Below are 27,257 nucleotides of genomic sequence, written 5' to 3'. Positions count from 1 at the left end.
ACAAATCAATTGGGAATGATTAACTTTGTGGTTGTTATTTATGAACAACTGATGTTGGTCCGGTTTGATGAATCTGTAGTCATGTTTGTGAAATATTTTAGCAGTTCTTACATCAGCTTTACAGTCACAGTCAGTTTTGTTAACAAATAATGAAGATAAAAACTCAGCCCAAGCTTCTTATTGTGCAGGAAGTCCACTTCCTATTGTTGGGCGGTGTAATTGATATGACATATTGTAGCTTTTTTCCCTTTGCTGCCAAAGCTGAACACATTCTTATGGAAAAATAAGTCAAAAATGTGACTCCAACCTTTGCTCTTTGTCTTGACCTTGAACATATTTCTTCTGTGCCAGTCTTCATTAAATTGTCTCCATCACACAACTTTTCTTTTGATGCATCCATTCCACGCATCTTGATCAGTTCTGCTTGCAAACTATCAAACTTGGACTTAAACCACTGATGTGCTTCTTCCAGGTTAGCACGGACCTGCAGATAACACAGGCAGCAATATTTATCTAAGTATTACTGCAAATTAAAGATATCTCTTCATCTAATGTGCTTCAAAAAAAAGTATTCACATTTCCAGATAACTACATTCACACAACAGGAGCTACTTTTGTAGTATTCCCAGGATTCAGTGGATAAATGCACAGCAATGCATACAAACCTAGAAAAACACAGCTTTTATCACTTGTGCATTAAGAGTTGGCCAATAGCAGCTAGTTAATTGTGGGGAGGGAGAGGGAGAGACTGGTGGAGGAGCTTTTGAGTGCGGATAGGAGGTACGCGGAGGCCCCGGAGGAGGGATTGCTGGGGGAGCGGCGTAGCTTGCAGGCCAAGTTTGATTTATTGACCACCAGAAAGGCGGAGACGGAAGGGCGCAGGGAGGCGGTCTATGAGTATGGGGAGAAGGCGAGCAGGATGCTGGCGCACCAGCTTCGTAAGCGGGACGCGGCTAGGAAGATTGGTGGAGTGAAGGATAGAGATGGGAATGTGGTGCGGCAGGGGGCAGAGGTCAATGAGGTCTTTAGGGACTTCTATAGGGAACTCCCCCTCTCCCTTTCCCCCTCTCCCTTTCCCCCCTCCCCCTTTCCCCCCCTCCCCCCTCTCCCTTTCCCCCCTCCCCCCTCTCCCTTTCCCCCTCCCCCTTTCCCCCTCCCCCTCTCTCTTTCCCCCCTCCCCCCTCCCCCTCTCCCTTTCCCCCCTCTCCCTTTCCCCCCTCCCCCCTCTCCCTTTCCCCCCTCCCCCCTCTCCCTTTCCCCCCTCCCCCCTCTCCCTTTCCCCCCCTCCCCTTCCCCCCTCCCCCTTTCCCCCCTCCCCTCTCCCTTTCCCCCCTCCCCTCTCCCTTTCCCCCTCCCCTCTCCCTTTCCCCCTCCCCTTTCCCCCCTCCCCTCTCCCTTTCCCCCTCCCCTCTCCCTTTCCCCCTCCCCTCTCCCTTTCCCCCTCCCCTCTCCCTTTCCCTCCCCTCCCCTCTCCCTTTCCCCCCTCCCCCTTTTCCCCCTCCCCTCTCCCTTTCCCCCCCCTTTCCCCCTCCCCTCTCCCTTTCCCTTTCCCCCCCTCCCCTCTCCCTTTCCCCCTCCCCTCTCCCTTTCCCCCCTCCCCTCTCCCTTTCCCCCCTCCCCTCTCCCTTTCCCCCTCCCCTCTCCCTTTCCCCCCCCTCCCCTCTCCCCCTCCCCTCTCCCTTTCCCCCTCTCCCCTCGCCCTTTCCCGTCTCCCCCTCTCCCTTTCCCCCCTCCCCTCTCCCTTTCCCCCCTCCCCTCTCCCTTTCCCCCCTCCCCTCTCCCTTTCCCCCCTCCCCTCTCCCTTTCCCCTCCCCTCTCCCTTTCCCCCCCTCCCCTCTCCCTTTCCCCCCCTCCCCTCTCCCTGTCTCCCCCCCTCCATTTCCCCCCCCTCTCCCTGTCCCCCCCTCCCCTCTCCCTGTCTCCCCCCCCTCCCCTCTCCCTGTCTCCCCCTCCCCTCTCCCTTCCCCCCCTCCCCTCTCCCTGTCTCCCCCTCCCCCTCTCCCTTTCCTCCCCCCCTCCCCTCTCCCTTCTCCCCCCACCCCTTTCCCTTTCCCCCCCCTCCCCTCTCCCTTTCCCCCCCACCCCTTCCCTTTCCCCCCCTCCCCTCTCCCTTTCCCCCCCCTCCCCTCTCCCTTCCCCCCTCCCCTCTCCCTTTCCCCCCCTCCCCTCTCCCTTCCCCCCCCTCCCCTCTCCCTTTCCCCCCCTCCCCTCTCCCTTTCCCCCCCCCCTCCCCTCTCCCTTTCCCCCCTCCCCTCTCCCTTTCCCCCCCTCCCCTCTCCCTTTCCCCCCCCTCCCCTCCCTTTCCCCCCCTCCCCTCTCCCTTTCCCCCCCCGTCCCCTCCCCTTTCCCCCCCCCTCCCCTCTCCCTTCCCCCCCCCTCCCCTCTCCCTTCCCCCCCCCCCTCCCCTCTCCCTTTCCCCCCCCCTCCCCTCTCCTTTCCCCCCCTCCCCTCTCCCTTTCCCCCCTCCCCCTCTCCCTTTCCCCCCCTCCCCCTCCCTTCCCCCCCTCCCCTCTCCCTTTCCCCCCTCCCCTCTCTCCCTCTCCCTTTCCCCCCTCTCCCTTTCCCCCCCTCTCCCTTTCCCCCATCTCCCTCCCCCCTCCCCTCTCCCTCCCCCCTCCCTCCCCCCCTCCCCTCTCCCTCCCCCCTCCCCTCTCCCTCCCCCCCTCCCCTCTCCCTCCCCCCCCTCCCCTCCTCCCTCCCCCCTCCCCTCTCCCTCCCCCCCCTCCCCTCTCCCTCCCCCCCTCCCCTCTCCCTCCCCCCTCTCCTCTCCCCCCCCCCTCCCCTCTCCCCCCCCCCTCCCCTCTCCCCCCCTCTCCCCTCCCCCCTCCTCTCCCCTCCCCCCTCCCCCCTCTCCCCCCCCTCTCCCCTCCCCCCTCCTCCCCCCCCTCCCCTCCCCCCCCTCCCCTCCCCCCCCCTCCCCTCTCCCCTCCCCCCCTCTCCCCTCCCCCCTCTCCCCTCCCCCCCTCTCCCTCCCCCCCTCTCCCCCTCCCCCCCCCCTCTCCCCTCCCCCCCCTCTCCCCTCCCCTCCCTTCCCCCCTCCCCCCTTCCCCCTTCCCCCCTCCCCCCCTTCCCCCTCCCCCCCTTCCCCCTTCCCCCCTCCCCCCCTTCCCCCCTCCCCCCCTTCCCCCCTCCCCCCTTCCCCTTCCCCCCTCCCCCCCTCCCCCTTCCCCCCTCCCCCCCTTCCCCCCCTCCCCCCCTTCCCCCCTCCCCCCCTCCCCCCCTTCCCTCCCTTTCCTCTTCCTTTGAGACACTCCATAAAACCCTTTGACTATGTTTTTGTCATCTGACCGACTATCTCCTGTTTTTTGTTTAATTTAGAGTACCCAATTATTTTTTCCAATTAAGGGGCAATTTAGCTTGGCCAATTCACCTAACCTGCACATCATTTTGGGTTGTGGGGGCGAAACCCACGCAGACACGGGGAGAATGTGCAAACTCCACACGGACAGTGACCCATTGCCGGGATTCGAACCCGGGTCCTCAGCTACCGTGCTGCCCTGACTATCTCCTGGTTTGACTTGGTGTCATATTTTGTTTCACTCCTGTGAAATACGTTACAATGTTTTATTACGTTAAAGATGTTAGATAAATTGTTGTTGAATCAGGACAAAATTAACCTAATAGATTTGGGGGGGAAAGCATCAATAATTCAGACAATTAATTTAAATATTGTTGAAAAGAGAAACATGTTGCTGAAGCTTTTCATCTTGCGCTCATCAGGGCAACCAAAAGAAAGTTAAATTTCAAACAATCGCAACAATTTTTATGACAGGATAAAAGGGTGCTGATTGATTGGCAAGCTGACTAGTTGGCTGAGTAATTGCCATGGAAAAAGGGGAAACTAGGTTCCCCAAACTCCCAGATAATTCAAAAAAAGGCACAAGTCTTTACAGAGAATGGATCTGTGTGTATGAAGGAATGCCGCTTCCAGCAAGTGTAATGAGGACATTAGGAGCTTGATTGTTTATCATAAATTGGATGTTGGTGGAGTATTTTTATTATTATTGTTATTTTTGCACACATTGTTCAGCAGGTGCTGCCTAATTGCAGAACTACATCTAACAGGGGGTGGGATTCTCTGTCCCGCTGCACCTGTTTTCAGGTACGGCAGCCCCAGCCAGCAGCAGGATCCTCCATACCTTCAGCCGGCCAATGGGGTATCCCATTGTGGGCATCCCCACACCGTCAGGAAATCCACGGGCGTGACTGCGCTGCCGGCGAAACAGAGGATCACACAACGGAGAATCATAGAAGTTACAGTGCAGAAGGAGGCCATTCGGCCCATTGAGTCTGCACCGGCTCTTGGTAAGAGCATCCTACCCAAGCCCACACCTCCACCCTATCCCTATAACCCAGTAACCCCACCCAACACTAAGGGCAATTTTGGACACTAAGGGCAATTTAGCATGGCCAATCCACCTAAGGTGTACATCTTTGGACTGTGGGAGGAAACCGGAGCACCCTGAGGAAAACCACGCACACACGGGGAGAACATGCAGACTCCGCACAGACAGTGACCCAAGCCGGGAATCGAACCTGGGATCATGGAGCTGTGAAGCAGTTGTGCTATCCACTATGCTATCGTGCTGCCCGATCCAGCCCTAGATGTTTGGTTTTGGGTTTTGCAAGCACAGGCAGATTGAAAACAGTTAATTTAGATTAATTTCAGCAGGAAGTACAGTTTAAAAAGAATGTATATTTTTATACTTCTGTCTCTCGCAGATAGCACAGACATGAAGAGCCAAATGGCCTCTTCCCGGGTGTAACCATTCTATCATTTTATGTGTTTTAAATATAAAAACATAAAGAATAGCAGCAGGAGTAAGTAATTTGGCCTTTTGGGCCTGCTCCGCCATTCATGATCATGGCTGATCATCCAACTCCATAACCATTACTGCTTTCCCCACATATCCTTTGAGCCTTTTCGCTCCAAAAGCTATATCAGACTCCTTCTTGGAAACATATAGGGCGAGATTCTCCGCACTCCCGATGGTGCGGAGAATAGCGTGGCTCGTAAAATTTTACGGCCACGCTGTTCCGACGCCCTCCCGCTATTCTCCCCCCCCCCCCCCCCCCCCCCCCCCCCCCCCGCCCAACTCCCGACACGAATCGCTGCCGCCGTTTTTATATGGCCGGCAGCGATTCACAGCTGATAGATGGGCCGAGTTCCCAGCCATTTACGGCTGTTTTTACCAAAGGCAAACACACCTGGTCTGGCCGTTCGGAAAAACGGCCGTAAACACTCGCATTTTATAACCATGGCACCGATTGGCACAGCAGTACCACGGCCGTGCCAAGGGTGTCATGGGCCCGCGATCGGTGGGCACCGATCGCGGGCAGCGGGCCCGATGCCCGCGCACTATTTCTCCTTCCGCCGCCCCGCAGTATCCATTCGCGGGGCGGCTGAGGGGCATCCCGGCCCGCGCATGCGCGGGTTTCGCGCAAATACGCGATGACGTCATCCGCGCATGCGCGGGTTGGAGTCTTCCAATCCGCGCATGCGCGGCCGACGTCATATGACGCGTCAGCCGGCGCTAACTCGGGCAAGCGGGCTTAACGAAATTCGTTAAGCCCGTGATGCCGGAGCTTACGGCGCCGGGCTGCTAGCCCCGACCGGGGACCAGAATCGGTTCCCGGTCGGGAAGGGGGGGCTGGCGTCAAACCCAGGCGGGTTTGACGCCAGCCTTACGATTTCTCCCGGTTTGGGAGAATCGCGCCCAGTATATTTTGGCCTCAACTGCAATCATTTGCAGAGAATTCCACAGAATCATCAATCTCTGAGTGAAGAAATTTGTGCTCATCTTAGTCCTAAATGGTTTACCCCGTATCCTTAGACTGTGACCTTTGGTTCTGGACTAGCTAGCCATCGAGAAGATCCTTTCTGCATATACCCTGTCTAGTTCTGTTAGAATTTTATAGGTTTCTACGAGATCCCCACTCTTTCTTCTAAACTCCAGCGAATATAATCCTAATCGACTCAAGCTCTCCTCTTATGTAAGTTCCGCTATCCCAAGAATGAGTCTGGAAAACCTTTGCTGCACTCCCTCTATAGCAAGAACATCCTTCCCCAGATAAGGAGACCAAAACTCAACACAATATTCCAGGTGTGGTCTCACCAAGGTGTGGTCTAACTACAGCATGACACCACCACCTCCAGTACCAGAGCTCTCAACGGATTAATCACCACATTCAACAGCCGTCTTATATTACTTCCGAGTTGCCTGCCCTTCACGAAGCCTGTTTGATCTTCTGCAACCACCCCTGGGACACAATCCTCCATCCTCCCATCCAACAACTTAGTCAATACTTTCACATCCGTGAAATGGGTCTCTACGACCCACATTCCACTGGATCCTTCCTTTCTTTTGGGATTAGTGTGATTACTGCCTGCTTCATTGCCTCCGGCAACTCCCCCTTCTCCAGTGCTTAATTAAACGCCCCCAACAGATGTGAAGCCAGGTCCGCCGCAAATTCCTTATAAAATTCTGCCGGGTACCCATCCGGCCCAGGGCCTTTCCCCGACTTTATACCCCTGATACTATCCAGCACATCCCTCAGCCCCAGGGGCTCCTCCAATGCCTGCCTCTTTGCTTCCTTCACCTGGGGAAATTCCAGCTTGTCCAGAACCAACCCCATGTCCTCCTCTTCTCGCTGGGTCTGCCTCATAAAGTCCCTGGTAATACTCTCTAAATACCTCATTTATCTTCCCTAGCTCTGACCCAGCCCCAGTCCGGATCTTCAATATTTCCCTGGACGTAGCCTGCCTCCGCAGCTGGTGCGTCAGCATGAGGTTCGCCTTCTCCCCATACTCGTATTGCACCCCTCTTGCCCTACAGAGTTGCCTCACCTGCCCTCCCCGTTGTCAGCCTGTCAAATTGCCCCTGGAACGTTTTCTCCTCGCCAATCCCTCCACGGTGGGCACCCTCGAATATTCCCTGTCCACCTCCACTATCTCGCTCACTAGGCGGTCATGTTCCGCCCTCCTTTCCTTATTCGCACAAACCGTAAATGAGATCATTTCTCCCCGGACCACTGCCTTCAGTGCTTCCCAAAAAATGCCCTCCGACAGCTACCCTCAAAATCTGGGGTCAGTGGAGACGTCATGGGGGGGGGGGGGGGGGGGGGGGGGGGGTGGGGGGGTGGAGGCCTCAGTTTGGTCCCCGATATGGGGAAACCACCGGTTTGTACCAGGGAGGATAGATGGAAGGTTTTTGAGCTGGCATAGGGCAGGTATCAGGCGGATGGGGGACCTCTTCCTCGACAGGATGTTTGCGACCCTAGAGGAGTTGGAGGGGAAGTGGAAAGTGGAGTTTCTGCTATTGCCGCCAAGGGGGGTTCAGGATAGGGTGCTCTCGGGATGTGGGTGAGGGCAGGATCTCTGCAATTTATCAGGTGATGCAGGACGGGGAAGAGGCCTCAGTGGAGGAGCTGAAAGCGAAGTGGGAGGAGCTGGGGGAGGCGACTGACGAGAGGACGTGGGCGGGCGCCCTGGGGTGGGTGAATTCTTCCTCTTCTTGCGCACGGCTTAGTTTAATTCAGCTAAAGGTGCTGCATAGGACGCATATGACTGGGACCAGGCTGAGCCGGTTCTTTGGGGTGAGGACAGGTGTGGGAGGTGTTCGGGAAGTCCAGCGAATCACACCCATATGTTTTGGGCTTGTCCGCGCTGGAGGGTTTTTGGAAGGGGGTGGCGGGGACCTTGTCCAGGGTGGTTGGTTCCAGGGTGGATCCGGGCTGGGGGCTCGCTATTTTTGGGGTGGCATCAGAGCCGGGAGTGCAGGAGGCGAGAGAGACCGGTATCCTGGCCTTTGCGTCCCTAGTAGCCCGGCGCAGGATCCTTTTACAGTGGAGGGACGCGAGGCCCCTGAGCACGGAATCCTGGATTAGTGACATGGCTGGTTCATTAAACTGGAGAGGGTCAAGTTTGCCCTGAGGGGGTCGGTGCAAGGGTTCTTTCGGCGGTGGCAGCCCTTTCTTGATTTCCTGGCGGAGTGTTAGAGGGTGGTCAATTTCAGCAGCAACCTGGGGGGAGGGGGACGGGGGACTTTGGCTCGGTTATGGGGGTTTGTTCTTACGGTTCTATGTTTATTACTCTTTCTTGTTGTTAATTTATTGCTTTGTATTGGGGGGGGGGGGTTTTCTGTTTTTTCTTTTTGTTTTCTTTGTTGGGATAAAATTTGTTGTTGAAAAATCTGAATAAAAATGATTTAAAAAAAACAAAATGCCCTCCGACACCTCCCCAAATTGATTGAACTCCACATAATCCCTAATCGCCAACCGCACCTTATCACAAAAACCGCCATCCGCCAACAACCCCGAGTCAAACCTCCACCCCAGCCTCTGCTCTCATCCCGTACTAAACCGACTATCCAGCCAGTGGGGTGCATGGTCCGAGATAACTATCCCCACATACTCTGCCCCCTCCACCCCAACCAAAATCTTCCGACTCACTACAAAGCAATCAATCCTCGAATACACTTTATAGAGGTGTGAAAAGAAGGAATACTCCCTTCCCCCTGGGTTCTGAAAGCGCTATGGATCCACCATACCCATCCTCTCCATAAACCCCACCCCCCCCAGCTCTCTTGCCATTCGTACCCTATCCATTGACCTGGGGCTCGATCTATCCACCCTCAGCTCCAGGACACAGTTAAATCTCCTCCCATGAACAACTGGTATGTGGCCAAATCTGGGATTGCTGCCAGCAACCCCCTCATAAAAACCACATCACTCCAATTTGGGGCATACACATTTACCAACACTACCGGTGCCCCTTCCAATACCCCACTCAAAATCACATATCTCCCACCTCGATCCTTCACCTCCTTCACACTCACGAATCCCATTTTTTTGCTCATTAAAATCGCCACACACCTCGATTTCAAATCAAACCCCGAGTGAAAAATCTGCCTGACCCACCCCTTCCTTAACCTAACCTGGTCCTTCACACAGAGGTGTGTCTCCTGCAAAAAGAGAACCCCACTTTCAAGCTCCGAACACCCGCGACCTTTTAACCGGCCCATTCAGTCCCCGGATGTTCCACATTACCAACCTTATTAATTTCCTCTTTGACCAGCAATGCAATTCCACATCTTTTCTTTTTTTCTGACTTTCTAAAACCGAATACCCCATGGTGTTCAATTCCCATCCCTGGTCACCCTGCAGCCATCTCTCCATAATCTTGACTAGATCATGCCCGTTTACATCTATTTCCACAAATAATTCATCCACTTTATGGCAAATGCACCGCACATTAAGGCACAAAACCTCGAGGCTTATCTTTTTAACATTCCATGTCCCGTTCCCATTATTTTTCACTGTCGCTCTGTTTGATTCTGGTCCTTGATTTCTCTGCCTATCACATTTCTTAATCCCCTTTCTGTCTTTTGTTCTTATCCTTGTTTCCCACTCCTCCGACTCCTCACTTAGGTTCCCATTCCCCAGCCAATTTAGTTTAAAGCCTTGCTAGTCACTCTAGCAAATACTCCCCAGGACATCAGTCCCGCTCCTGCCCAGCTGCAACCGGCCCAGTTTGTACTGGTCTAACCCCTCCAGAACTGGCCCAATATCCCAGGAATCTGAAACACACCCCCTTGCATTATCTCTTCAGCCACGTATTCATCTGATATATCCTGCTATTTTTGCTCTGACTAGCACGTAGCACTGTTAATAATCCTGAGATCACTACCTTTGAGGTCCTACCTTTCAACTTACTTCTTAACTCCCTATATTCCGCTTCTTGGACCTCATCCCTTTTTGTTACCTATGGCATTTGTACAAATGTGCATCACAACCACTGGCTGTTCACCCTCCCCCTTCAGAATGTCTTGTAGCTGTTCTGAGACATCCTTAACCCTAGCACCAGTGAGGCAACAAACCATCCTGGCCATTCGTTTGTGGCCACAGAAGCACTATATTCCCCTAGAGGTTTGCTGACTATACAACCATAGTGGGCAGGATCTCGAATAATGACGAATCAGAATACAGGAGGGAGATTGAGAACCTAGTGGAGTGGTGCAGCGACAACAATCTATCCTCAATGCCAGCAGAACTAAAGAGCTGGTCACTGACTTCAGAAAGCAAAGTACTGTATACACCCCTGACACCATCAGCGGGGCCGAGGTGGAGATGGTTAGCAGTTTCAAATTCCTCAGGGTACACATCTCCAAAAATCTGTCCTCGTCCACCCATGTCGACGCTACCACCAGGAAAGCACACAGCGCCGATACTTCCTCAGGAAACTAAGGAAATTCAGCATGTCCACATTAATTCTTACCAACTTTTACAGATGCACCATAGAAAACATCCTATATATCTGCATCACAGCCTGGTACGGCAACTGCTCGGCCCAAGACCGCACAAAACTTCAGTCGTGAACACAGCCCAGTTCATCACACAAACCTGCTACCCATCCATTGACTCCATCTACACCTCCCGCTGCCTGGGAAAAGCGGGCAACATAATCAAAGATGCCTCCCACCCGGCTTACTCACTCTTCCAACTTCTTGAATTAGGCAGGACATACAAAAGTCTGAGAACACATATGAACAGACTCAAAAACAGCTTCTTCCCCGCTGTTACCAGACTCCTAAACGACCCTCTTATGGACTGACCTCATTAACACTACACCCCTGTATGCTGCACCCGATGCCATTGTTATGTAGTTACATTGTGTACCTTGTGTTGCCTTATTATGTATTTTCTTTTATTTCCTTTTCTTTTCATGTACTTAATGATCTGTTGAGCTGCTCGCAGAAAAATACTTTTCACTGTACCTTGGTACACATGACAATAAACAAAATCCAAATCCAAAAAATCTTTACAATTAAATGCTCCATAACATTGCATTCTAATACTCTTACTCTCTTGCAGTGAAAGGAATTTGGCTGCTGCTGGTTTCCCCCGAGAGGCCATTCCCCTCCAACAGTATCCAAATGGTATTTTGTAGGGGAATGGCCACAGGAGATTCCTGCACTGCATGCCTGTCCCCTTGCTCTGCCTGGTGGTCACCTATTCCCTTCCTGCCTGCAGAGTCTTAGTCTGCGGTGTGACCTCCTCTCTGTCCATGCCGTCCACGATACTCTCTGCCTTGTGGATTGACATCAGTGTCCAGCCGCCGCTCCAGCTCCAAAATCTGAACTTCGAAGAACTGCAGCTGGAGACACTTCCTGCACACATGCTGGCCCCAAGCAGCAGTAATGTTTCTGGCTTCCCACATAGAGCAGGAGGAGAACAGCACGGTTTTGAGCTCTCCTGACATTACTTACCCCTAAAAAATGAGGTGGGGCGGGGGAAAAGGGTCCTTGCGTGGTCATTAAATGGACACTTAAGGGCATTAATGGGGAAAGGATGGGCTTTCCACTCTGAGGCCCTACCTGTCCCAGCATGAAATCGCAACCAAGTCGAGGCACGCAGGATCCTGGACAAGATCCCGTCCTTGCAATTGTACGCCCCCTTCTTTCTCGGAACACGCCAGGAGAGGAGCAGAAACATCTGGCCAAGTTGTCATATTCATATAGGACATAAAGGATACAAAACAAGTATCTCACAGATCACTTTCTCCTACCTGCTGTGACTCCAAACTAGCTTCCTTCAGTTTCTGCTCAGTTACTTCTTTGCAGGTTTGCAGACTTTTTACTTTCATTTCAAGAGTCTAGTAGTAAGAAAAAACATAGTTGTGTTTGTTAAAATTCAGAATTTTAGAACCATTCTATGTGAAGCAAGTTTAACAAAAGTATTGAAACACTAATCTGTTAACCGAGTCCACGTTGTGTGATCTAGTGACACTGGAAGATGAATAACAGTGATAGAAATAAAAGAAGTAGACTGCACTACAGTGAGCTCTTGACCAATTATGACATTTTTGGAAAACTTCAAGGTTAACATTGAATTCTAAAAATATAAATCCACAGAGTCTTTTCACAGAGAGCCACCATTATCTATCACCATCCTGGAAGTTACCATTAACCAGAAACTGAACTGGACTAGCCATATAAATACTGTCGCTACAAGAGCAGGTTAGAGACTAGGAATCCTGCTCCAATTTTCCTTTGCCTTCCAAAGTAGGCCATTGTATAAATGCCAATCTTCCTTTTTAACAACCCAAATAATGACTGGCAGAAAACATCCAACATTACGAAAAACATTTAATTTTTTAAATAAAAGCATGGATGCAGAAGACATCCTACCTGACACTTACTCCTCAGCTCTTGACTTAACTTATGTTCCTTCTTCAACAGGAGCTCTTGCTGTTTGTGTAGAGATGTGGCCTCATGCTGACTCTTTGCCACATTTTGAAGTTCTTCTTGGAGACTCTGCATCTCGGTCATAAACTTCTGAATCATTTGAGCCTGTAGAAAAATAAACAACCAAATAAATCAATACATTGAAGAGCAACAAAATAAGAAATGCAGCCTTCAGTAAAACTGAAAACAGTTAAATAACATTCATCAATCTCTAAGGCTGAAATTGGCACATGTAGGATAACACTTTCCCATTTTCCAAATGCAGCTACAATAATGCTCAAGAATCATGATTTTATACAGGACAGAACACTTACCACCCCGCCCTGCCACGATTTTACTGATGACGAGGGAGCCGTTAGGTAGGTCACCCATCTGTGGCCCAACTGACGCCCTTAAGTGAGCATCTAATTGGCTCTGAGGCGGGTCTTCCTCGTACTAAGCGCCCAAAACCTTGAGTCGGGCATGCCGACCCAAGTGGAGGGAGGATCACCCTTAAAATTTATGCTGGATTTCATGGATCCATTCTCAGTCTATAATCCAGCTCAGAGTTTTATGCATAATTAAATAAACTATACGGCAAATATAATTTAATGCTGATAAATAATATTCATATTTTTGTCTGCATACAGACCTGCTCATTGTTCTTTTTTTGATATAATTCTTTTATTGTCTCCATTCGTTTCAAGTCTGCTTCAAATTCCTAAGCAATAAACACAATTTGTCAAACATAAAGCATGGAAAATGGCCGATTTTCCATTTTCATTAAAGTTCAATATCTTTACATTCAATTTAATTAATTTTGTTAACTATTTAGCAGTTAGTGTGCAACCTATAATGGCTAAAAAGCTTAGTTTCCTTAATGATTTAAATAAAATGTGATTTATGGAGTGATATGATGCAAATGTGTAGCAACAATTCATTCACAGCTGATTGGGTACATACCTCATAATTCAAGATGTAATTTTTTTAAAATGTTTTTATTAAGATATATATATGCATAAAACACAACCAAAACCAAAGAAAGTAAACAGGGAGTCTTATAACAAATAAATAACACCCCATCACCCCTACTTCCCTGACATTCCCCTCCACCCACCCTGCCTCCACCGTTTGTGCCCCACTGCTGACATCCTAGCTATCTTTGATGAAGTCAATGAATAACTTCCATCTCCAGGCAACTCTTCTCCTCCCCCCCCCCCCCCCCCCCCCCCAAACAAACACTCTTCAAGGAGAACTTGATTTTTTCCAGCTTAAGGAATTCCTTGAGGTTGTTCACCCACAGCGACAGCTTCTGCAGCCCCGAGTCCCTCCACTCCAGCAAAATCCGTCTCTGGGCTACCAGGGAGGCAAAGACCAATGCGTCGGCCTCTCTCACCCGCCGGACTCCCGGGTGTTCCGACACTCTGAAAATGACCACTTTTGGACTCGGAGCAACCTTCACCTTCAGTACCTCAGACATGGGGCGGCATTCTTCCCTAACCGGCGTGACGGAGGGTGCCGGAGTAGGGGAGTGGTGCCAACCACTCAGGGGTTGCGCCTCCCCAAAGGTGGGGAATTCTCCCCACCTTTGGGGGCCAGCCCCGCGCCGGAGCGGTTTGCACCAGAAGACTGGCGCAAACACCCGCCGCCCCCGGCAGCAGGGCGTCACTGCCGGCGCATGCGCGATGTGGTGTTCCCTTCCGCCTCCGCCATGGTGGAGGCCGTGGCGGTCGCGGAGGAACATAGTGCACCCAGGGCACTGGCCCGGCCCCTGATCGTGGGGCCCCGATCACGGGCCAGGCCACCGTGGGGGCATCCCCCGGGGTCCGATCGCCCCCCGCCCCCCCAGGACCCGGGGGCCTGCTCGCGCCGCTGAGCCCGCCGTTCCAGAGGTGGTTGAAACCTCGGCGGCGGGAGAGGCCTCCCAGCGGCGGGACCTCGGCCCATCCGGGCCGGAGAATCGCTGCAGGGGCCTCTCCGATCGGCGGGGCGAGATTCCTGCTCCCGCCACTTCCCGGGTGGCGGAGAATATCTGCCACGGCGGGGGCGGGATTTTAGGCGCCCCCAGGCAATTTTGCGACCCTGCTGGGGGTCGGAGAATTTCACACATAATGTCAGCAAACTCCTGCCAGAATCCCTCCAGCTTTGGATAAGTCCAAACCATGTGCACTGCCCACACCTATCATCCACCTCATCAAAGAACCAGCTCATCTGGCCACTGTCATGCGTCCTATGAACCACTTTGAATTCAATGAGGCTAAGCCTAGCACATGAAGAGGATGCGTTCACTCTCCTCAGTGCTACCTCCCAAAACCCAGCCTCCAGGTTCCTACCCAGCTCTTCCTCCAACTTCCGTTTAACTTTTCCTATCGGGGCTCCCTCCCAATCCATTAATTTCTTATAAATCTCCCGCACCCTACCCTCGTTAACTCCTGTTTTCGACACCACCTTGTTCTGCAGCCCTGGGTGTGGCACGTCAGGGAAAGATGGCACCTACTTCCTAACGTAATCCTGTAAGTATTGGAACCCATTTCCACTGGGCAGCTCATACTCCTCTTCCAATTCCTCCAGGCTTGAGAAGCTGCCCTGCACAAATCGGTCCCCAAACTGTTCGATCCCCACCCGCGGCCACCCCGGAACTCCACGTCCAACCCACCACGGAGCAAAACCTCAGGTGCTGCCGCCACTGTCCCCACAGCCTCAGGGCCGCCACCACCTCCGGGTTCTTAGAGTACCTGGCCGACGAGAATGGCAGAGGCACCGTCAACAGTGCCCTTAAACTAGTGTCCTTACAAGAGGCTGCCTCCATCTGCTTCCACACCGACCTTTCCCCCACTACCCACTTCCTAACCATGGCTATATGGGGATAGCCCCTGGGGATTTCCACGCCAACACAAACCCCGAAATCAGGGCATTTACTTTCCTAAAAAAGGCTTTTAGGATAAACATCGGGAGGTTTTGAAAAACAAATAAAAACATCGGAAGCAAAGTCATTTTCAAGGTTTTCACACCTTCATCTGCTCTGCCAACTGCGCCAGATTTAATTTGTGCAACTGTTCCCATTCCCACGCCACCTGGATGCCCAAGTATCTCAAGTTCACATTACTTTAATTGGCAGCTCGTTCAGCCTCCTCTCCTGTCCCCTTACTTGGATCGGGAAGACTTCACTCTTCCCCATATTTAATTTAAACCTGGAAAACTTGCCTCTAAGATGTTCACGATCCCCCAATGCCTCCCAACAGGTCCAAAATGTAAAGCAACAGATCGTCCACTAACCCTTCCAGCTCTTGATGCTCTACGTGTGATTGCCAATGGCTCTATTGCTGAGGCAAAAAGCAATGGAGAGAGTGGGCATCCTTGCCTTGTCCCACAATGCAATCCAAAATGGCCTAAACTCACCCGATTTGTCCTAACACTTGCTACCGGTGCCCTATATAGCAACCGGACCCAATCCACCAATCCCTGTCCAAACCCGAACCTTCCCAGTACTTCCCACAGATACTCCCATTCGACCCAATCAAAGGCCTTCTCCGCATCAACTGCCGACTGCCTTCCCCATTGACACCAACCCAAAATCCATCTGAAGCTTCTGCCGTTCGTTCAACAAAGCTGCCTCCGCATACCTCCTATCTACCCACAGGATCTCCACCAGCCTAGCCATCTCTTCACATTCCGTCCTGTCCCTGTGCACACGGATCAATATAAACACCCCTGACCACTGCCTTAAGCGCCTCCTATAGTGTTGCGACCGAAACCTCACCCATGTCATTCAGCTCCACATACCACCGAACAGCAGCCCTCACCCGCTCGCACACCTCCTCGTCTGCTAGCAACCCCATGTCCACTTCATTCCCCCCCCCCCCAGGTCCACTCAGTGCGGAGCAATCAGAAACCACAATCGTCCAACACCCAGAGTCGACCACCCCCGCCAGCAGAGTCTTATCCTCCACAAAGTAATCGATCTGCGAGTACCCCCTGTGCACATGGGAGAAGTATGAAACTTCCTTCGCCCTCCCAAACCTCCACGGGTCCAACCCCCCCCCCCCATCCCAAATAATCAACTGGTGGGAGTCCAGGTCCAAGATCTTCCCCAACATCCACCTCATGAATTCAACATCATCCCAATTTGGGACATACAAGTTCACCAGGACCACAGGCATCTCCTCCAATTTCCCATTCATCATCACGAATTTTCGCCTGAGGTCTGCCACTATATTCCCCACCTCAAACGGTACCCGTTTATTTATCATCACCGCCACTCCCCGTGCCTTCATACCCAATCCTGAGTGAAAGACCCGTCCAACCCACCCCTTCCTCAGCCTAATCTGGTCCTCAATCTTTAAATGTGTTTCCTGTGGAAATGCCACATCTGCCTTTAAGCTCCTCAGGTGTGCGAACATGTGCGACCGTTGGACTGGCCCATTCAGCCTTCTCACATTACATGTGACCAGCCTGGTTGGGGGGCACCCCATCCCCTCCCCTGCCGATCAGCCATAACCCTTCTTGTTCCAGACCCTGGCTCGCATCCCGCAGCCCGCCCTCTGATGTCCACCTTCACCAACTCCCTCCTAATTGCACATCAATCGCTCCACCCCCATCAGCAGTCCTCCCCCACTCATTCTGGTCCGCGGATCGATCCACTGGCCTCACCAGTGGAGTACAGCTTTCCTCCACCACCTATGCATCTTTTTCTCCCAAACATGGCAACTGGGGAAAAGGACCGAAAAAAACACCTTGAGCGGGAGCTGCCAAATGTGCAACCACTCACACCATGGCCGCCACCGGAAGTCCTCAAGATGCAATTTCAAATAATAATTTTGAGCAAGTAAAGTCTCAAAAATTAAGGAAGTTTTTTGAAAAATTATTTCAGTCTTTCCTCCCCAATGTGTTGTGGAAAAATGTGTAATTTAATGTGCCATTGAAGGCACGCTATTGACAGTACAGGGGCTAGTTTAGCACAGGGCTAAATCGCTGGCTTTGAAAGCAGACCCAGGCAGGCCAGCAGCATGGTTCAATTCCTCTACCAGCCTCCCTGAACAGGCGCCGGAATGTGGCAACTATGGGCTTTTCACAGTAACTTCATTTGAAGCCTACTTGTGACAATAAGCGAATTTCAATTTCACAGAAACCAACCAACTAAAAGAGTGCTCTCACAATCCCTTTAACCAGCCGAGTAGGGGGCTGGTTTAGCTAAGTTGGCTTCACAGCTGGTTCGTGATGCAGAGCGAGGCCAACAGCCTTCAATTCCCATACCGGCTAAGGTTATTCATGAAGGCCCACCTTCTCAATCTTGCCCCTCGTCGGAGGTATGGTGATCCTCCATATACCACCAGTCAACTTTCCCCCTCAAAAGGGAAAGCAACCTATGATCATCTGGGACTATAGCGACTTTACTTTACTAGTACAAGATAGGTTGAGCAGCAGGAAAGAGAAAGGCGAGCTTTCTTACCACACCCGAAGACAAAATGCTAATTACCATTATAATAACCTAATTATATGTTTACTGTCAACTTCAGTTTCACAAAGGAAATGGCTGTACCCAAATTATATTCACTTCATTGTAGCAAAATGAATTCTGCAGCATTTTTATGCAAACACAAATATTTGTGTGATGTGAATTTATTTAGTCCCCAGGATTGGCATACCTTTTTTGAGTCGTATGGATCTTTTGGGGTGCTTATATCCACAGACTGCAGTCAATACTTGCATTTTATTGTGTAGTGGTCATGGAGTCTGCTCCATCGTGGAAAGGAAAGCTGGAAATGGTGTGATATATTAGGGGCGCGATTCTCCAACCCCCACGCCGGGTGGGAGATTCGCGGGAATACCGGGTGATTCCCGCCACGCCGCCCTGGCACCTGCACGCGATTCTCCCAACCCCCCCCAAAACGGCGTGCCGAGTTTTACGACAGGCCGTTTCTAACGGTCGAGCTGCGATTCTCCAGCCTGGATGGGCCGAGCAGCCTGCCCAATCCGACCGGTTCACGCCGGCGCAAACCACACCTGGTCGCTGCTGGTGTGAACAGCGCGCGAACGCTGCGTGTGCGGCCAATGGGGGGGGGGACACGGAGGATCGAGCACCAGGGGATGCTCAGGAGGGGTCTGGCCCGCGATCGGTGCCCACCGATTGGCGGGCCGGCGTCTCCAACCTGCACATGCGCGGGTGACATCATTTAAGCGCTGCCGGCCGCGTCAGTTATGCGGTGCCGCTTTGACGCGGGCGCCAAGGCCCGGCGCGCAAAATTGACGCGGCGCCACTCCTAGCCCCCTAGGGGTGGGAGAATAGGGGGCTTTTCACCGGTTTTCACTCCGGCGTCGGCACTTAGTCTCCCGTTGGGAGAATCGCGCCCTAGGTGTGGGGTGGGGGGTTAAAGAGAAAAAGAGTGTGTTGTTTTGCTGAAATTAATTGCTGCTGAAGGCACGGTCAGTAGCACCATAGATTCCTCAGACAGATTCTGAAAGGAGGCTGCAAATGAGTTCTGCTGAAGTAGGCAGCCATGGAATTGCACATCAAATCTTCAGAAGAGGTTGGAGTGCAATGACAGGGGTGGGAAGATACAAACAAGTTATAATCAACCACAAACAGCATTCAATATTTTAATGCAAATTTATGATTTTTGGAAAGATTATCACCAACTTAGACTTCAGTCTCAATTTTTGCCACATCAGGCCAACTCGGGGGGCATGAGCCGATTTGTGGATTTACGTTTCTGCTCATTTTTGCCGTCACAGAATGAGGGCACAGGTAGCCAACCTGCACACAAGAATCCCACTCTTGTCAGCTCCATTGTGGGGTGGGCAATTCTTGGTGGAGTCACCCCCTTCTTTAAGTATGCATGGTTCACAACACCACATGAACAACAGGGGAACCCCAGTCTCAAGTGGGAGACATTAAATAAAAAAAGCCCATTTTGATTGACAGGCTAGTTGCTTCAAAATACAAAAAAAATTCTACTCTTCCAGTTCTGACCTTCTTGAAAAATCTGTTGGCCCTTGGTGTCAATTTTTGTCTGATTATGCTACAATGAAGCACCTGAGACATTTTTCTCTCTTAAAGCTGTAGAAATCATAGAATTTACAGTGCAGAAGGAGGCTATTCAGCCAATCGAGTCTGCACCGGCCCTTGGAAACAGCACTCTACCTAAACCCACACCTCCACCCTATCCCCGTAACCCATGTAGCCATCTAAACTGGCTGCCCACAAAGAATGATGGGAATTATGGCCAGGTTTGGGACACAGACAAGCTGGATATGACCAATCAGAGGGTGGAGCCCTGAGGAATTGATTGACAGTGACCCAGAATCTGCCCACAAAAGGGGTGGGGGAAACTCAAGCCAGTTAAAAGACAATGCAGCCATGATTTTTGCCTCTCTTGGGTCCGGCCTGTGCCTAACCCAATTGCAACAGGAATAGCCAGCTAAATTCACGACCAACGATCGCTACCTGACGGATGAGCCCAGCAGAGACAGAGCCACTTTCTTCGAATCAGCCAAGTGAAATCCAGATAAAGGCCTTTATCCATTTGCACAGTGCCGGTTGCCCTGAAGTTAAGTATAGGTTATTGTAGCTGATAGGTGTAGTTTAACTCGTAGTAGATATTGGGCGCGATTCTCCCAAAACGGGAGAAATCGTAAGGCTGGCGTCAAACCCGGGCGGGTTTGACGCCAGCGCGCCCCTTCCCGACCGGGAACCGATTCTGGTCCCCGGTCGGGGCTAGCAGCCCGACGCCGTAAGCTCCGGCATCACGGGCTTAACGAATTTCGTTAAGCCCGCTTGCCGGAGTTAGCGCCGGCTGACGCGTCATATGACGTCAGCCGCGCATGCGCGGATTGGAAGACTCCAACCCGCGCATGCGCGGATGACGTCATCGCGTGTTTGCACGAAACCCGCGCATGCGCGGGCCGGGATGCCCCTCAGCCGCCCCGCGAATGGATACTGCGGGGCGGCGGAAGGAGAAATAGTGCGCGGGCATCGGGCCCGCTGCCCGCGATCGGTGCCCACCGATCGCGGGCCCATGGCACCCTTGGCACGGCCGTGGTACTGCCGTGCCAATCGGTGCCATGGTTATAAAAAGCGAGTTGTTCCCGCCGTTTTTACGAACGGCCAGACCAGGTGTGTTTGCCGTTCGTAAAAACAGCATAAAGGGCTGGGACTTCGGCCCATCTATCAGCTGTGAATCGCTGCCGGCCGTAAAAAAACGGCGGCAGCGATTCGTGTCGGGAGTTGGGCGGGGCGGGGGGGGGGAGAATAGCGGGTGGGCGGGAAAAATGTCGGGAAGGCCCTCCCGCTATTCTCCAACCCGTCGTGGGGGGGCGGAGAATCGCGCCCTTAGTGTTTGCATGTTGAGATAACTGTTGTGTAAGTAAATAAATCATCTTTTGAACTAACTAACTGGTTATGTGGTCATTTGATAAATATAAGGGAAAGGCTTGTGGTTCACCTAGATAAATAAATAGAGCAACACCCAGTAACTCTACCTAACTTTTTTGGACACTAAGTGCAATTTAGCATGGGCAATCCACCTAACCCGCACATCTTTGGACTGTGGGAGGAAACCGGAGCACCCGGAGGAAACCCATACAGACACGGGGAGAAAGTGCAAACTCCGCACAGACAGTGACCCAAGCCGGGAATCGAACCTGGGACCCTGGAGCTGTGAAGCAACTGTGCTAACCACTGTGCTACCGTGACCAAGGCACGGATGAATGGATTCTTCTCTGGATTAGAGGTCAGGCATGAGCGGTGTTCTCAGGGGTCGGCTAACCACACTCTGCTCATTCCCGAGTCATTAGGCTTTTGGGTCTTTTTCTTTAACACCATGTCAGAGATACTTAATGTCAATCTGGAGTCATGTTTGCTGGTGGCCATTTTGGGGGATCAGATTCGCCGATGCTGCAGAGAGTTGAAGGCCTCGCCTTTGCCTCGTTAATAACCCGGAGGACAAGTTCTGCTTGGGTGCAGATCTCCTACTCCGCCCAGTGCTGCCGCCTGGGTCCATGACCTCATGTGGTTCTTACATTTGGAGAAGATCAAGTATACCAATAGGGGGGTCGGTAGAAGGATTAAAACCAAGGTGACAGCCATTAATTTCCTATTTAAAGGGCTAGTCACCATCAGTTGTTAAGGTGTTTAGTTTAGTTTTGGGGGTTAAGTTAATTAGTGCTTTTGATGGTTGTTATGTTCTTTGTCATTGTAACTTGAATTAATTGTTTATTTTGTTTATAATAACATTTTCAATAAACATTTTTTCAAAAATGCTAAGTTACACTGAACCACTTTGAAGCATTATAAGTTTGTAAAGTTTTAATTTGAGTTTCAAAGGCACGAAACAAGAGCAGGTACTTTAACCACAAAAACATATTCCTCCATGGGTGAGCACAAGCCAGGAAAGGAAAACCAATGTTGTTCAGGGTGAATTGTCTTGACGTGAAAATTACTTTGTTTCTCTCTCCACAGATGCTTCCAGACTAGGTGAGTATTTCCAGAATCTCGAGGTTTTTATTTTAGATTTTCAGCATCTACAGTACTTTCTTTTTGTTAAGGGTGAATTGTGTTGGACTAACTTGACAATGTTTTTTGATAAGATGACAGAAAGAATGGATAAGGTCAGTGCATTGTGCGTTCAAAGATGTTTAATAAAGTACCAGCTTATTGGGGAAAAATGAAGCCAAGGGATAAAAGGGGCAACTGAAGTATAGATACAAAATTGGTTAACGGACAAAAATATGAAATATGTGATGAATGGCCGTTTTTAGATTGGAGGGAGGTATGTAGTGGGGCTACAGTAAGGAACTTGTTTTTGATAAATTTTAATGAACTGGGCTAGTAGTAGAGAGGATATAAATTCAAAATGTGTAAATGAGGCAAAACTCAGATGTGTAGTAAACAGTAAGAAAGATAGTAATAGAAGGCATATGGAATTCTCTCCTTCATTGGCAGAGGTATAGAATACAAAAGTAGGGATCTAATGATGGAACTGTACAAGACACTGATGAGGCCACAACCGTATTGTGTGCAGTTCTGATCACCATATTACAGGAAGGATGTAATGCCCTGGAGAGTGCAGAGAAGATTTACCAGAATGTTGCCAGGACTGGAGAATTGTAGCAACGAGGAGAGATTGGAGAGATTAGGGTTTTTCTTGAGGGGTGACATGATTGAGATATACAAAATTGTGAGGGGTAGAGATAGAGTAGACAGGAAGAACCGGTTTCCCTTGCCAGAGAGTTCAAACACCAGGAGTCAGAGGTTCAAGCTAAGTAGCAGACGGGTTAGAGGCGACACGAGAAAAAAATCTTTTATGCAGAGATGGTGGGTGTCTGAATTCGCTGCCTGAGTTGGTGGAGGCAGAGACCCTAAACTCTTTTAAAAAGTACCTGGATCGGTACCTTGAGTGCTGTAAGCTGCAGGGCTACAGGTCATGTGCAGGAAGATAGAATTATAAAGGGCACCTGGGTGTCTTTGGATTGGCATGGACAAGATGGGCGGAATGGCCCCCTTCTGTGCTGTATCATTTCCATGGTTCTATCTCAATAAGACATAAACTGTTGGAAAAGACAGACACAATTCAAAGCATAAAAATATGAGTTGTTACATTTTGGTGAACATTGAGGAGAGACAGTACAAGCTACAAGGTATAGTTTTTAAAAGGGGGCAAGAAGAGGAAGGCTTGGGGGTTAATGTGTCCATCTCTTTGAAGGATGGATTAACAACGCCATGAGATCCTGAGCTTTAGAGAGGCCGAGATTACAAAAATCACTCGTTATACTAAATCTATATAAGACGGGAGGTAGAGGAGCAGATAGGTAGACAGATTTTGGAAAGGAGTAAAAGCAACAGGGTTGTTGCGATGGGAGACTTTAACTTAGACTTTAATATTGACTGGGACTCACTTAGTGCTAGGGCTTGGACGGGGCAGAGTTTGTAAGGAGCATCCAGGAGGGCTTCTTAAAACAATATGTAGACAGTCCAACTAGGGAAGGGCTGTACTGGACCTGGTATTGGGGAATGAACCCGGCCAGTTGGTAGAAGTTTCAGTAGGGGAGCATTTCGGGAACAGTGACCACAATTCAGTAAGTTTTAAAGTGCTGACGGACAAGGATAAGAGTGGTCCTAGGGTGAGTATGCTAAATTGGGGGAAGGCTAATTATAACAATATTAGGTGGGAACTGAAGAACCTAGATTGGGGGCGGATGTTTGAGGGTAAATCAACATCTGACATGTGGGAGGCTTTCAAGTGTCAGTTGAAAGGAATTCAGGACTGGCATGTTCCTGTGAGGAGGAAAGATAAATACGGCAAATTTTGGGAACCTTGGATAACGAGAGATATTGCAGGCCTCATCAAAAAGAAAAAGGAGGCATTTGTTAGGGCTCGAAGGCTGGGTACAATCGAAGCCTGTGTGGAATATAAGAAAAGTAGGACGGAACTTTAGCAAGGAGTCAGGAGGGCTAAAGGGGGTCCGAAAAGTCATTGGAAAATAGGGTTAAGGAAAATCCCAAGGCTTTTTTCCTGAGGGTAGCCAGGGACACAGTTAGCCCACTGAAGGACAGGGGAGAGAATCTATGTGTGGAGCCAGAGGAAATGGGCGAGGTACTAAATGAATACTTTGCATCAGTATTCACCAAAGAGAAGGAATTGGTGGATGTTGAGTCTGGAGAAGGGTGTGACGATAGCCTGGGTTACACTGAGATCCAAAAAGACAAGGTGTTAGGCGTCTTGAAAAATATTAAAGTGGATACGTCCCCAGGGCCTGATGCGATCTATCCCAGAATACTGAAGGAGGCAAGAGAGGAAATTGCTGAGGCTTTGACAGAAATCTTTGGATCCTCACTGTCTTCCGGTGATGTCCCGGAGGACTGGAGAATAGCCAATGTTGTTCCTTTGTTTAAGAAGGATAGCAAGGATAATCTAGGGAACTACAGGCCGGTGAGCCTTACGTCAGTAGTAGGGAAATTATTGGAGAGAATTCTTCGAGACAGGATCTACTCCCATTTGGAAGCAAGTGGTCGTATTAGCGAGAGGCAGCATGGTTTTCTGAAGGGGAGGTCATGTCTCACTAACTTGATAGAGTTTTTCGAGGAGGTCACAAAGATGATTGATGCAGGAGGGCAGTGGATGTTGTCTATATGGACTTCAGTCAGGCCTTTGACAAGGTCCTTCATGGCTGACTGGTACAAAAGGTGAAGTCACATGGGGTCAGAGGCGAGCTGGCAAGATGGATACAGAACTGGCTAGGTCATAGAAGGCAGAGAGTAGCAATGGCAGGGTGCTTTTCTGATTGGAGGGCTGTGACTAGTGGTGTTCTGCAGGGATCAGTGCTGGGACCTTTGCTGTTCATAGTATATATAAATGATTTAGAGGAAAATGTAACTGGTCTGATTAGTACGTTTGCGGATGACACAAAGGTTGGTGGAATTGCAGATAGCGATGAGGACTGTCAGAGGATAAGCAGGACTTAGATCGTTTGGAGACTTGGGCGGCTAGATGGCAGATGGAGTTTAATCTGGACAAATGTGAGGTAATGCATTTTGGAAGGTCTAATACAGGTAGGGAATATACAGTGAATGTGGAACCCTCAAGAGTATTGACAGTCAGAGAGATCTTGGTGTACAGGTCCATAGGTCACTAAAAGGGGCAACACAGGTGGAGAAGGTAGTCAAGAAGGCATACGGCATGCTTGCCTTCATTGGCTGGGGCATTGAGTACAAAAATTGGCAAGTCATGCTGCAGCTGTATAGAATTTTAGTTAGGTCACACAGAGTATAGTGTTCAATTCTGGTCGCCACACTACCAGAAGGATGTGGAGGCTTTAGACAGAAGACGTTTACCAGACTGTTGCCTGGTATGGAGGGCATTAGTTATGAGGAGATGTTGAATTAAGTTGGTTTGTTCTCACTGGAACGAAGGAAGTTGAGGGGCAACCTGATAGAGGTCTCCAAAATTATGAGGGGCATAGGCAGAGCGGATAGTCAGAGATTTATTTCCCAGGCTAGAAGGGTCAATTACTCAGGGGCATAGGTTTAAGGTGCGAGGGGCAAGGTTTAGAGGAGATGTACGAGGTAAGTTTTTTTTTTACACAGAAGGTAGTGGATCCCTAGAACCCCTGCTGGAGGAGGTGGTGGAAGCAGGGATGATAGTGACATTTAAGGGCATCTTGACGAATACAAGAATAGGATGGGAATAGAGGGATACGGACCCAGGAAGTGTAGAAGATTTTAGTTTAGACGGGCAGCATGGTCGGCGCAGGCTTGGAGGGCTGAAAGGCCTGTTCCTGTGCTGTACTTTTCTTTGTTCTTTGACAGTAGTTTAGCCCCAACTGGAGTGTTGCCTATTTCTGGGCACTACACTTTAGGAAGGAGGTGAATGTTTTGGGAAAAAGCGATTTACTAAAATGGTTTGAGGGGTCAGCAATGAAAGTTGCACAAATCAGGAGAAACTGGGGTTATACTCCTTAAAGAGAGGTTAAGAGATTGAGGTGCTTAAATTATGAAGGATTTAGTTAGAGCAAACAATGAGAAGTGTTTCAATAGCTGAAAGATAAATAACCGAAGAGCACACATTTAAGTAACAGGCAACATGAAGAAAAACCTCTTTATTCAACAAATTGTTAGAATTTGGAATGCACTGTCCAATAGGATGGTGAATACAGAGACAATAGCTGCCTTCAGAAGAGAAATAACACGGGTATGGGTCTAACTGGATTTCTCTTTGAAAAAGTCAGTGCAGATTCAATGTTGCAGGTGGCCTCCTTCTTTGCTGTACTATTCTGATTCTATAGCTGATCTGTTTTACTCCACATTCTTTAATATATATATCTAACAAAAGACAAGTCCACGCAATGTCCTGTCCGATCACCTTCTGTTTCTGTTATGTTGTGTATAAAGTGGTAAATTTAAGTGGAAAGTGGGTCTGATTATGGAAATACCAATTCTACGAAGATACATTCAGAGTACCGAAATTGAAACAATCAGGTCTTTCAAAGTGAGTTTACAAACAAAGAAGAAATTGTACTATACGCACCATTATTCTTTCTGTATTTTGTGCATTAGTTGTTTTGGTCTCCTTATGATACTTTAGTTGTGTCTTCTGATCTTTGATCCTTGCTTTCTGACTTTTTATAATCTTCTCGAATTCAGCAACTTTCAGTCGCAATTCTCTGTTGGCTCGTGACACTTCTGCACACCTGGATGTGGCATCAGATAGACTTTTTCTAAGCTATGAAGTTAGAAAATTTATATACAAGTTAAGGAAAACGATGGTCGTTCTTTGCAAATAGGTACTTCTGATAGTATTACATAACTCTCCTCAAAAAGAATTAAATTCTCGGAGATGGTGGAAATGTAAAATAGCTGGTTAAGTTGGGTGAGGGGGTTAAAGTCTGAAAAATCTGTTTCCAACTCATGGCCATTTCCAACCAACTAATTTTTGTCTTTAACTAAGGCCAAAATTTGGGTGGGCAGCCAAGCCACTTCAAGGTGGTGATTTGGACCTTACATATTTTAATGAGATCATTATAATTTTATTTTAACAACGTAAGAACATTTAGAACTAGGAGCAGTAGTCAAATATAAAACCCCTCAAGCCTGATTCCATTCTGCAAAGATAGCTTCTAAATGCCCAGTCTTTTTTTTAAACAAACAATTTTATTGAGGTATTTTAGGCATATAGAAAAAGTGACATTGTACAGTACAAAAAAAAAAGTCAAGACACCAGTCTGCGTACAAAATCCCTCACCTGCAAGTATCTAAAGTTGTTCCCTCTTGCCAGCCCAAACTTCTCCTCCAGCACCTCATGCTCGGAAAGCTCCCTTCCAGGAACAGATCCCCCATCCTTACAATCCCCGCCCTCCTCCACAGTCGATATCCCCCGTCCATGTTCCCCGGGGCAAATCGGTGGTTGCCGCAGATTGGGGTCCACACCGATGCACTTACCTCCTCCACTGGCCCCAGATCCGAAGAGCCGCCACCACCATCGGGCTGGTGGAGTACCGTGCCGGCAGAAGCGGCAGAGGCGCCGTGACCAGGGCTGCTAA

At 50.0% G+C, this 27,257-nt stretch overlaps 1 protein-coding gene across 13 annotated transcripts in view; it reads right to left on the bottom strand.

Annotated features, from left to right (window-relative positions):
• LOC119976006 (coiled-coil domain-containing protein 150-like) overlaps window positions 1-27,257 on the bottom strand; it is a 154,911-nt gene that overhangs the window by 11,465 nt on the left and 116,189 nt on the right. For 12 of the 13 annotated variants that reach the window (XR_005462843.1, XR_005462845.1, XR_005462844.1 and 9 more), the window contains 5 exons: window positions 26,246-26,440; window positions 12,877-12,945; window positions 12,189-12,350; window positions 11,567-11,653; window positions 308-484 (listed from right to left, as the gene is read on the bottom strand). Coding sequence is in view for 3 of the 13 variants with exons in the window: in XM_038816036.1 (XP_038671964.1) it covers window positions 308-484; window positions 11,567-11,653; window positions 12,189-12,350; window positions 12,877-12,945; window positions 26,246-26,440 (690 nt within the window). In the remaining 10 variants the exon portion in view is untranslated. Of the gene's footprint in view, window positions 1-307; window positions 485-11,566; window positions 11,654-12,188; window positions 12,351-12,876; window positions 12,946-26,245; window positions 26,441-27,257 lie in introns of those variants that run through there. The other variant, XR_005462849.1, reaches the window with a different exon arrangement.

This window comes from Scyliorhinus canicula, chromosome 13 (assembly GCF_902713615.1).
Source record: "Scyliorhinus canicula chromosome 13, sScyCan1.1, whole genome shotgun sequence".
Classification (NCBI taxonomy): Eukaryota; Metazoa; Chordata; class Chondrichthyes; order Carcharhiniformes; family Scyliorhinidae; genus Scyliorhinus; species Scyliorhinus canicula.
Note: the sequence above shows the minus strand (reverse complement) of the source record. Positions and strands in the feature narration are given on the sequence as shown.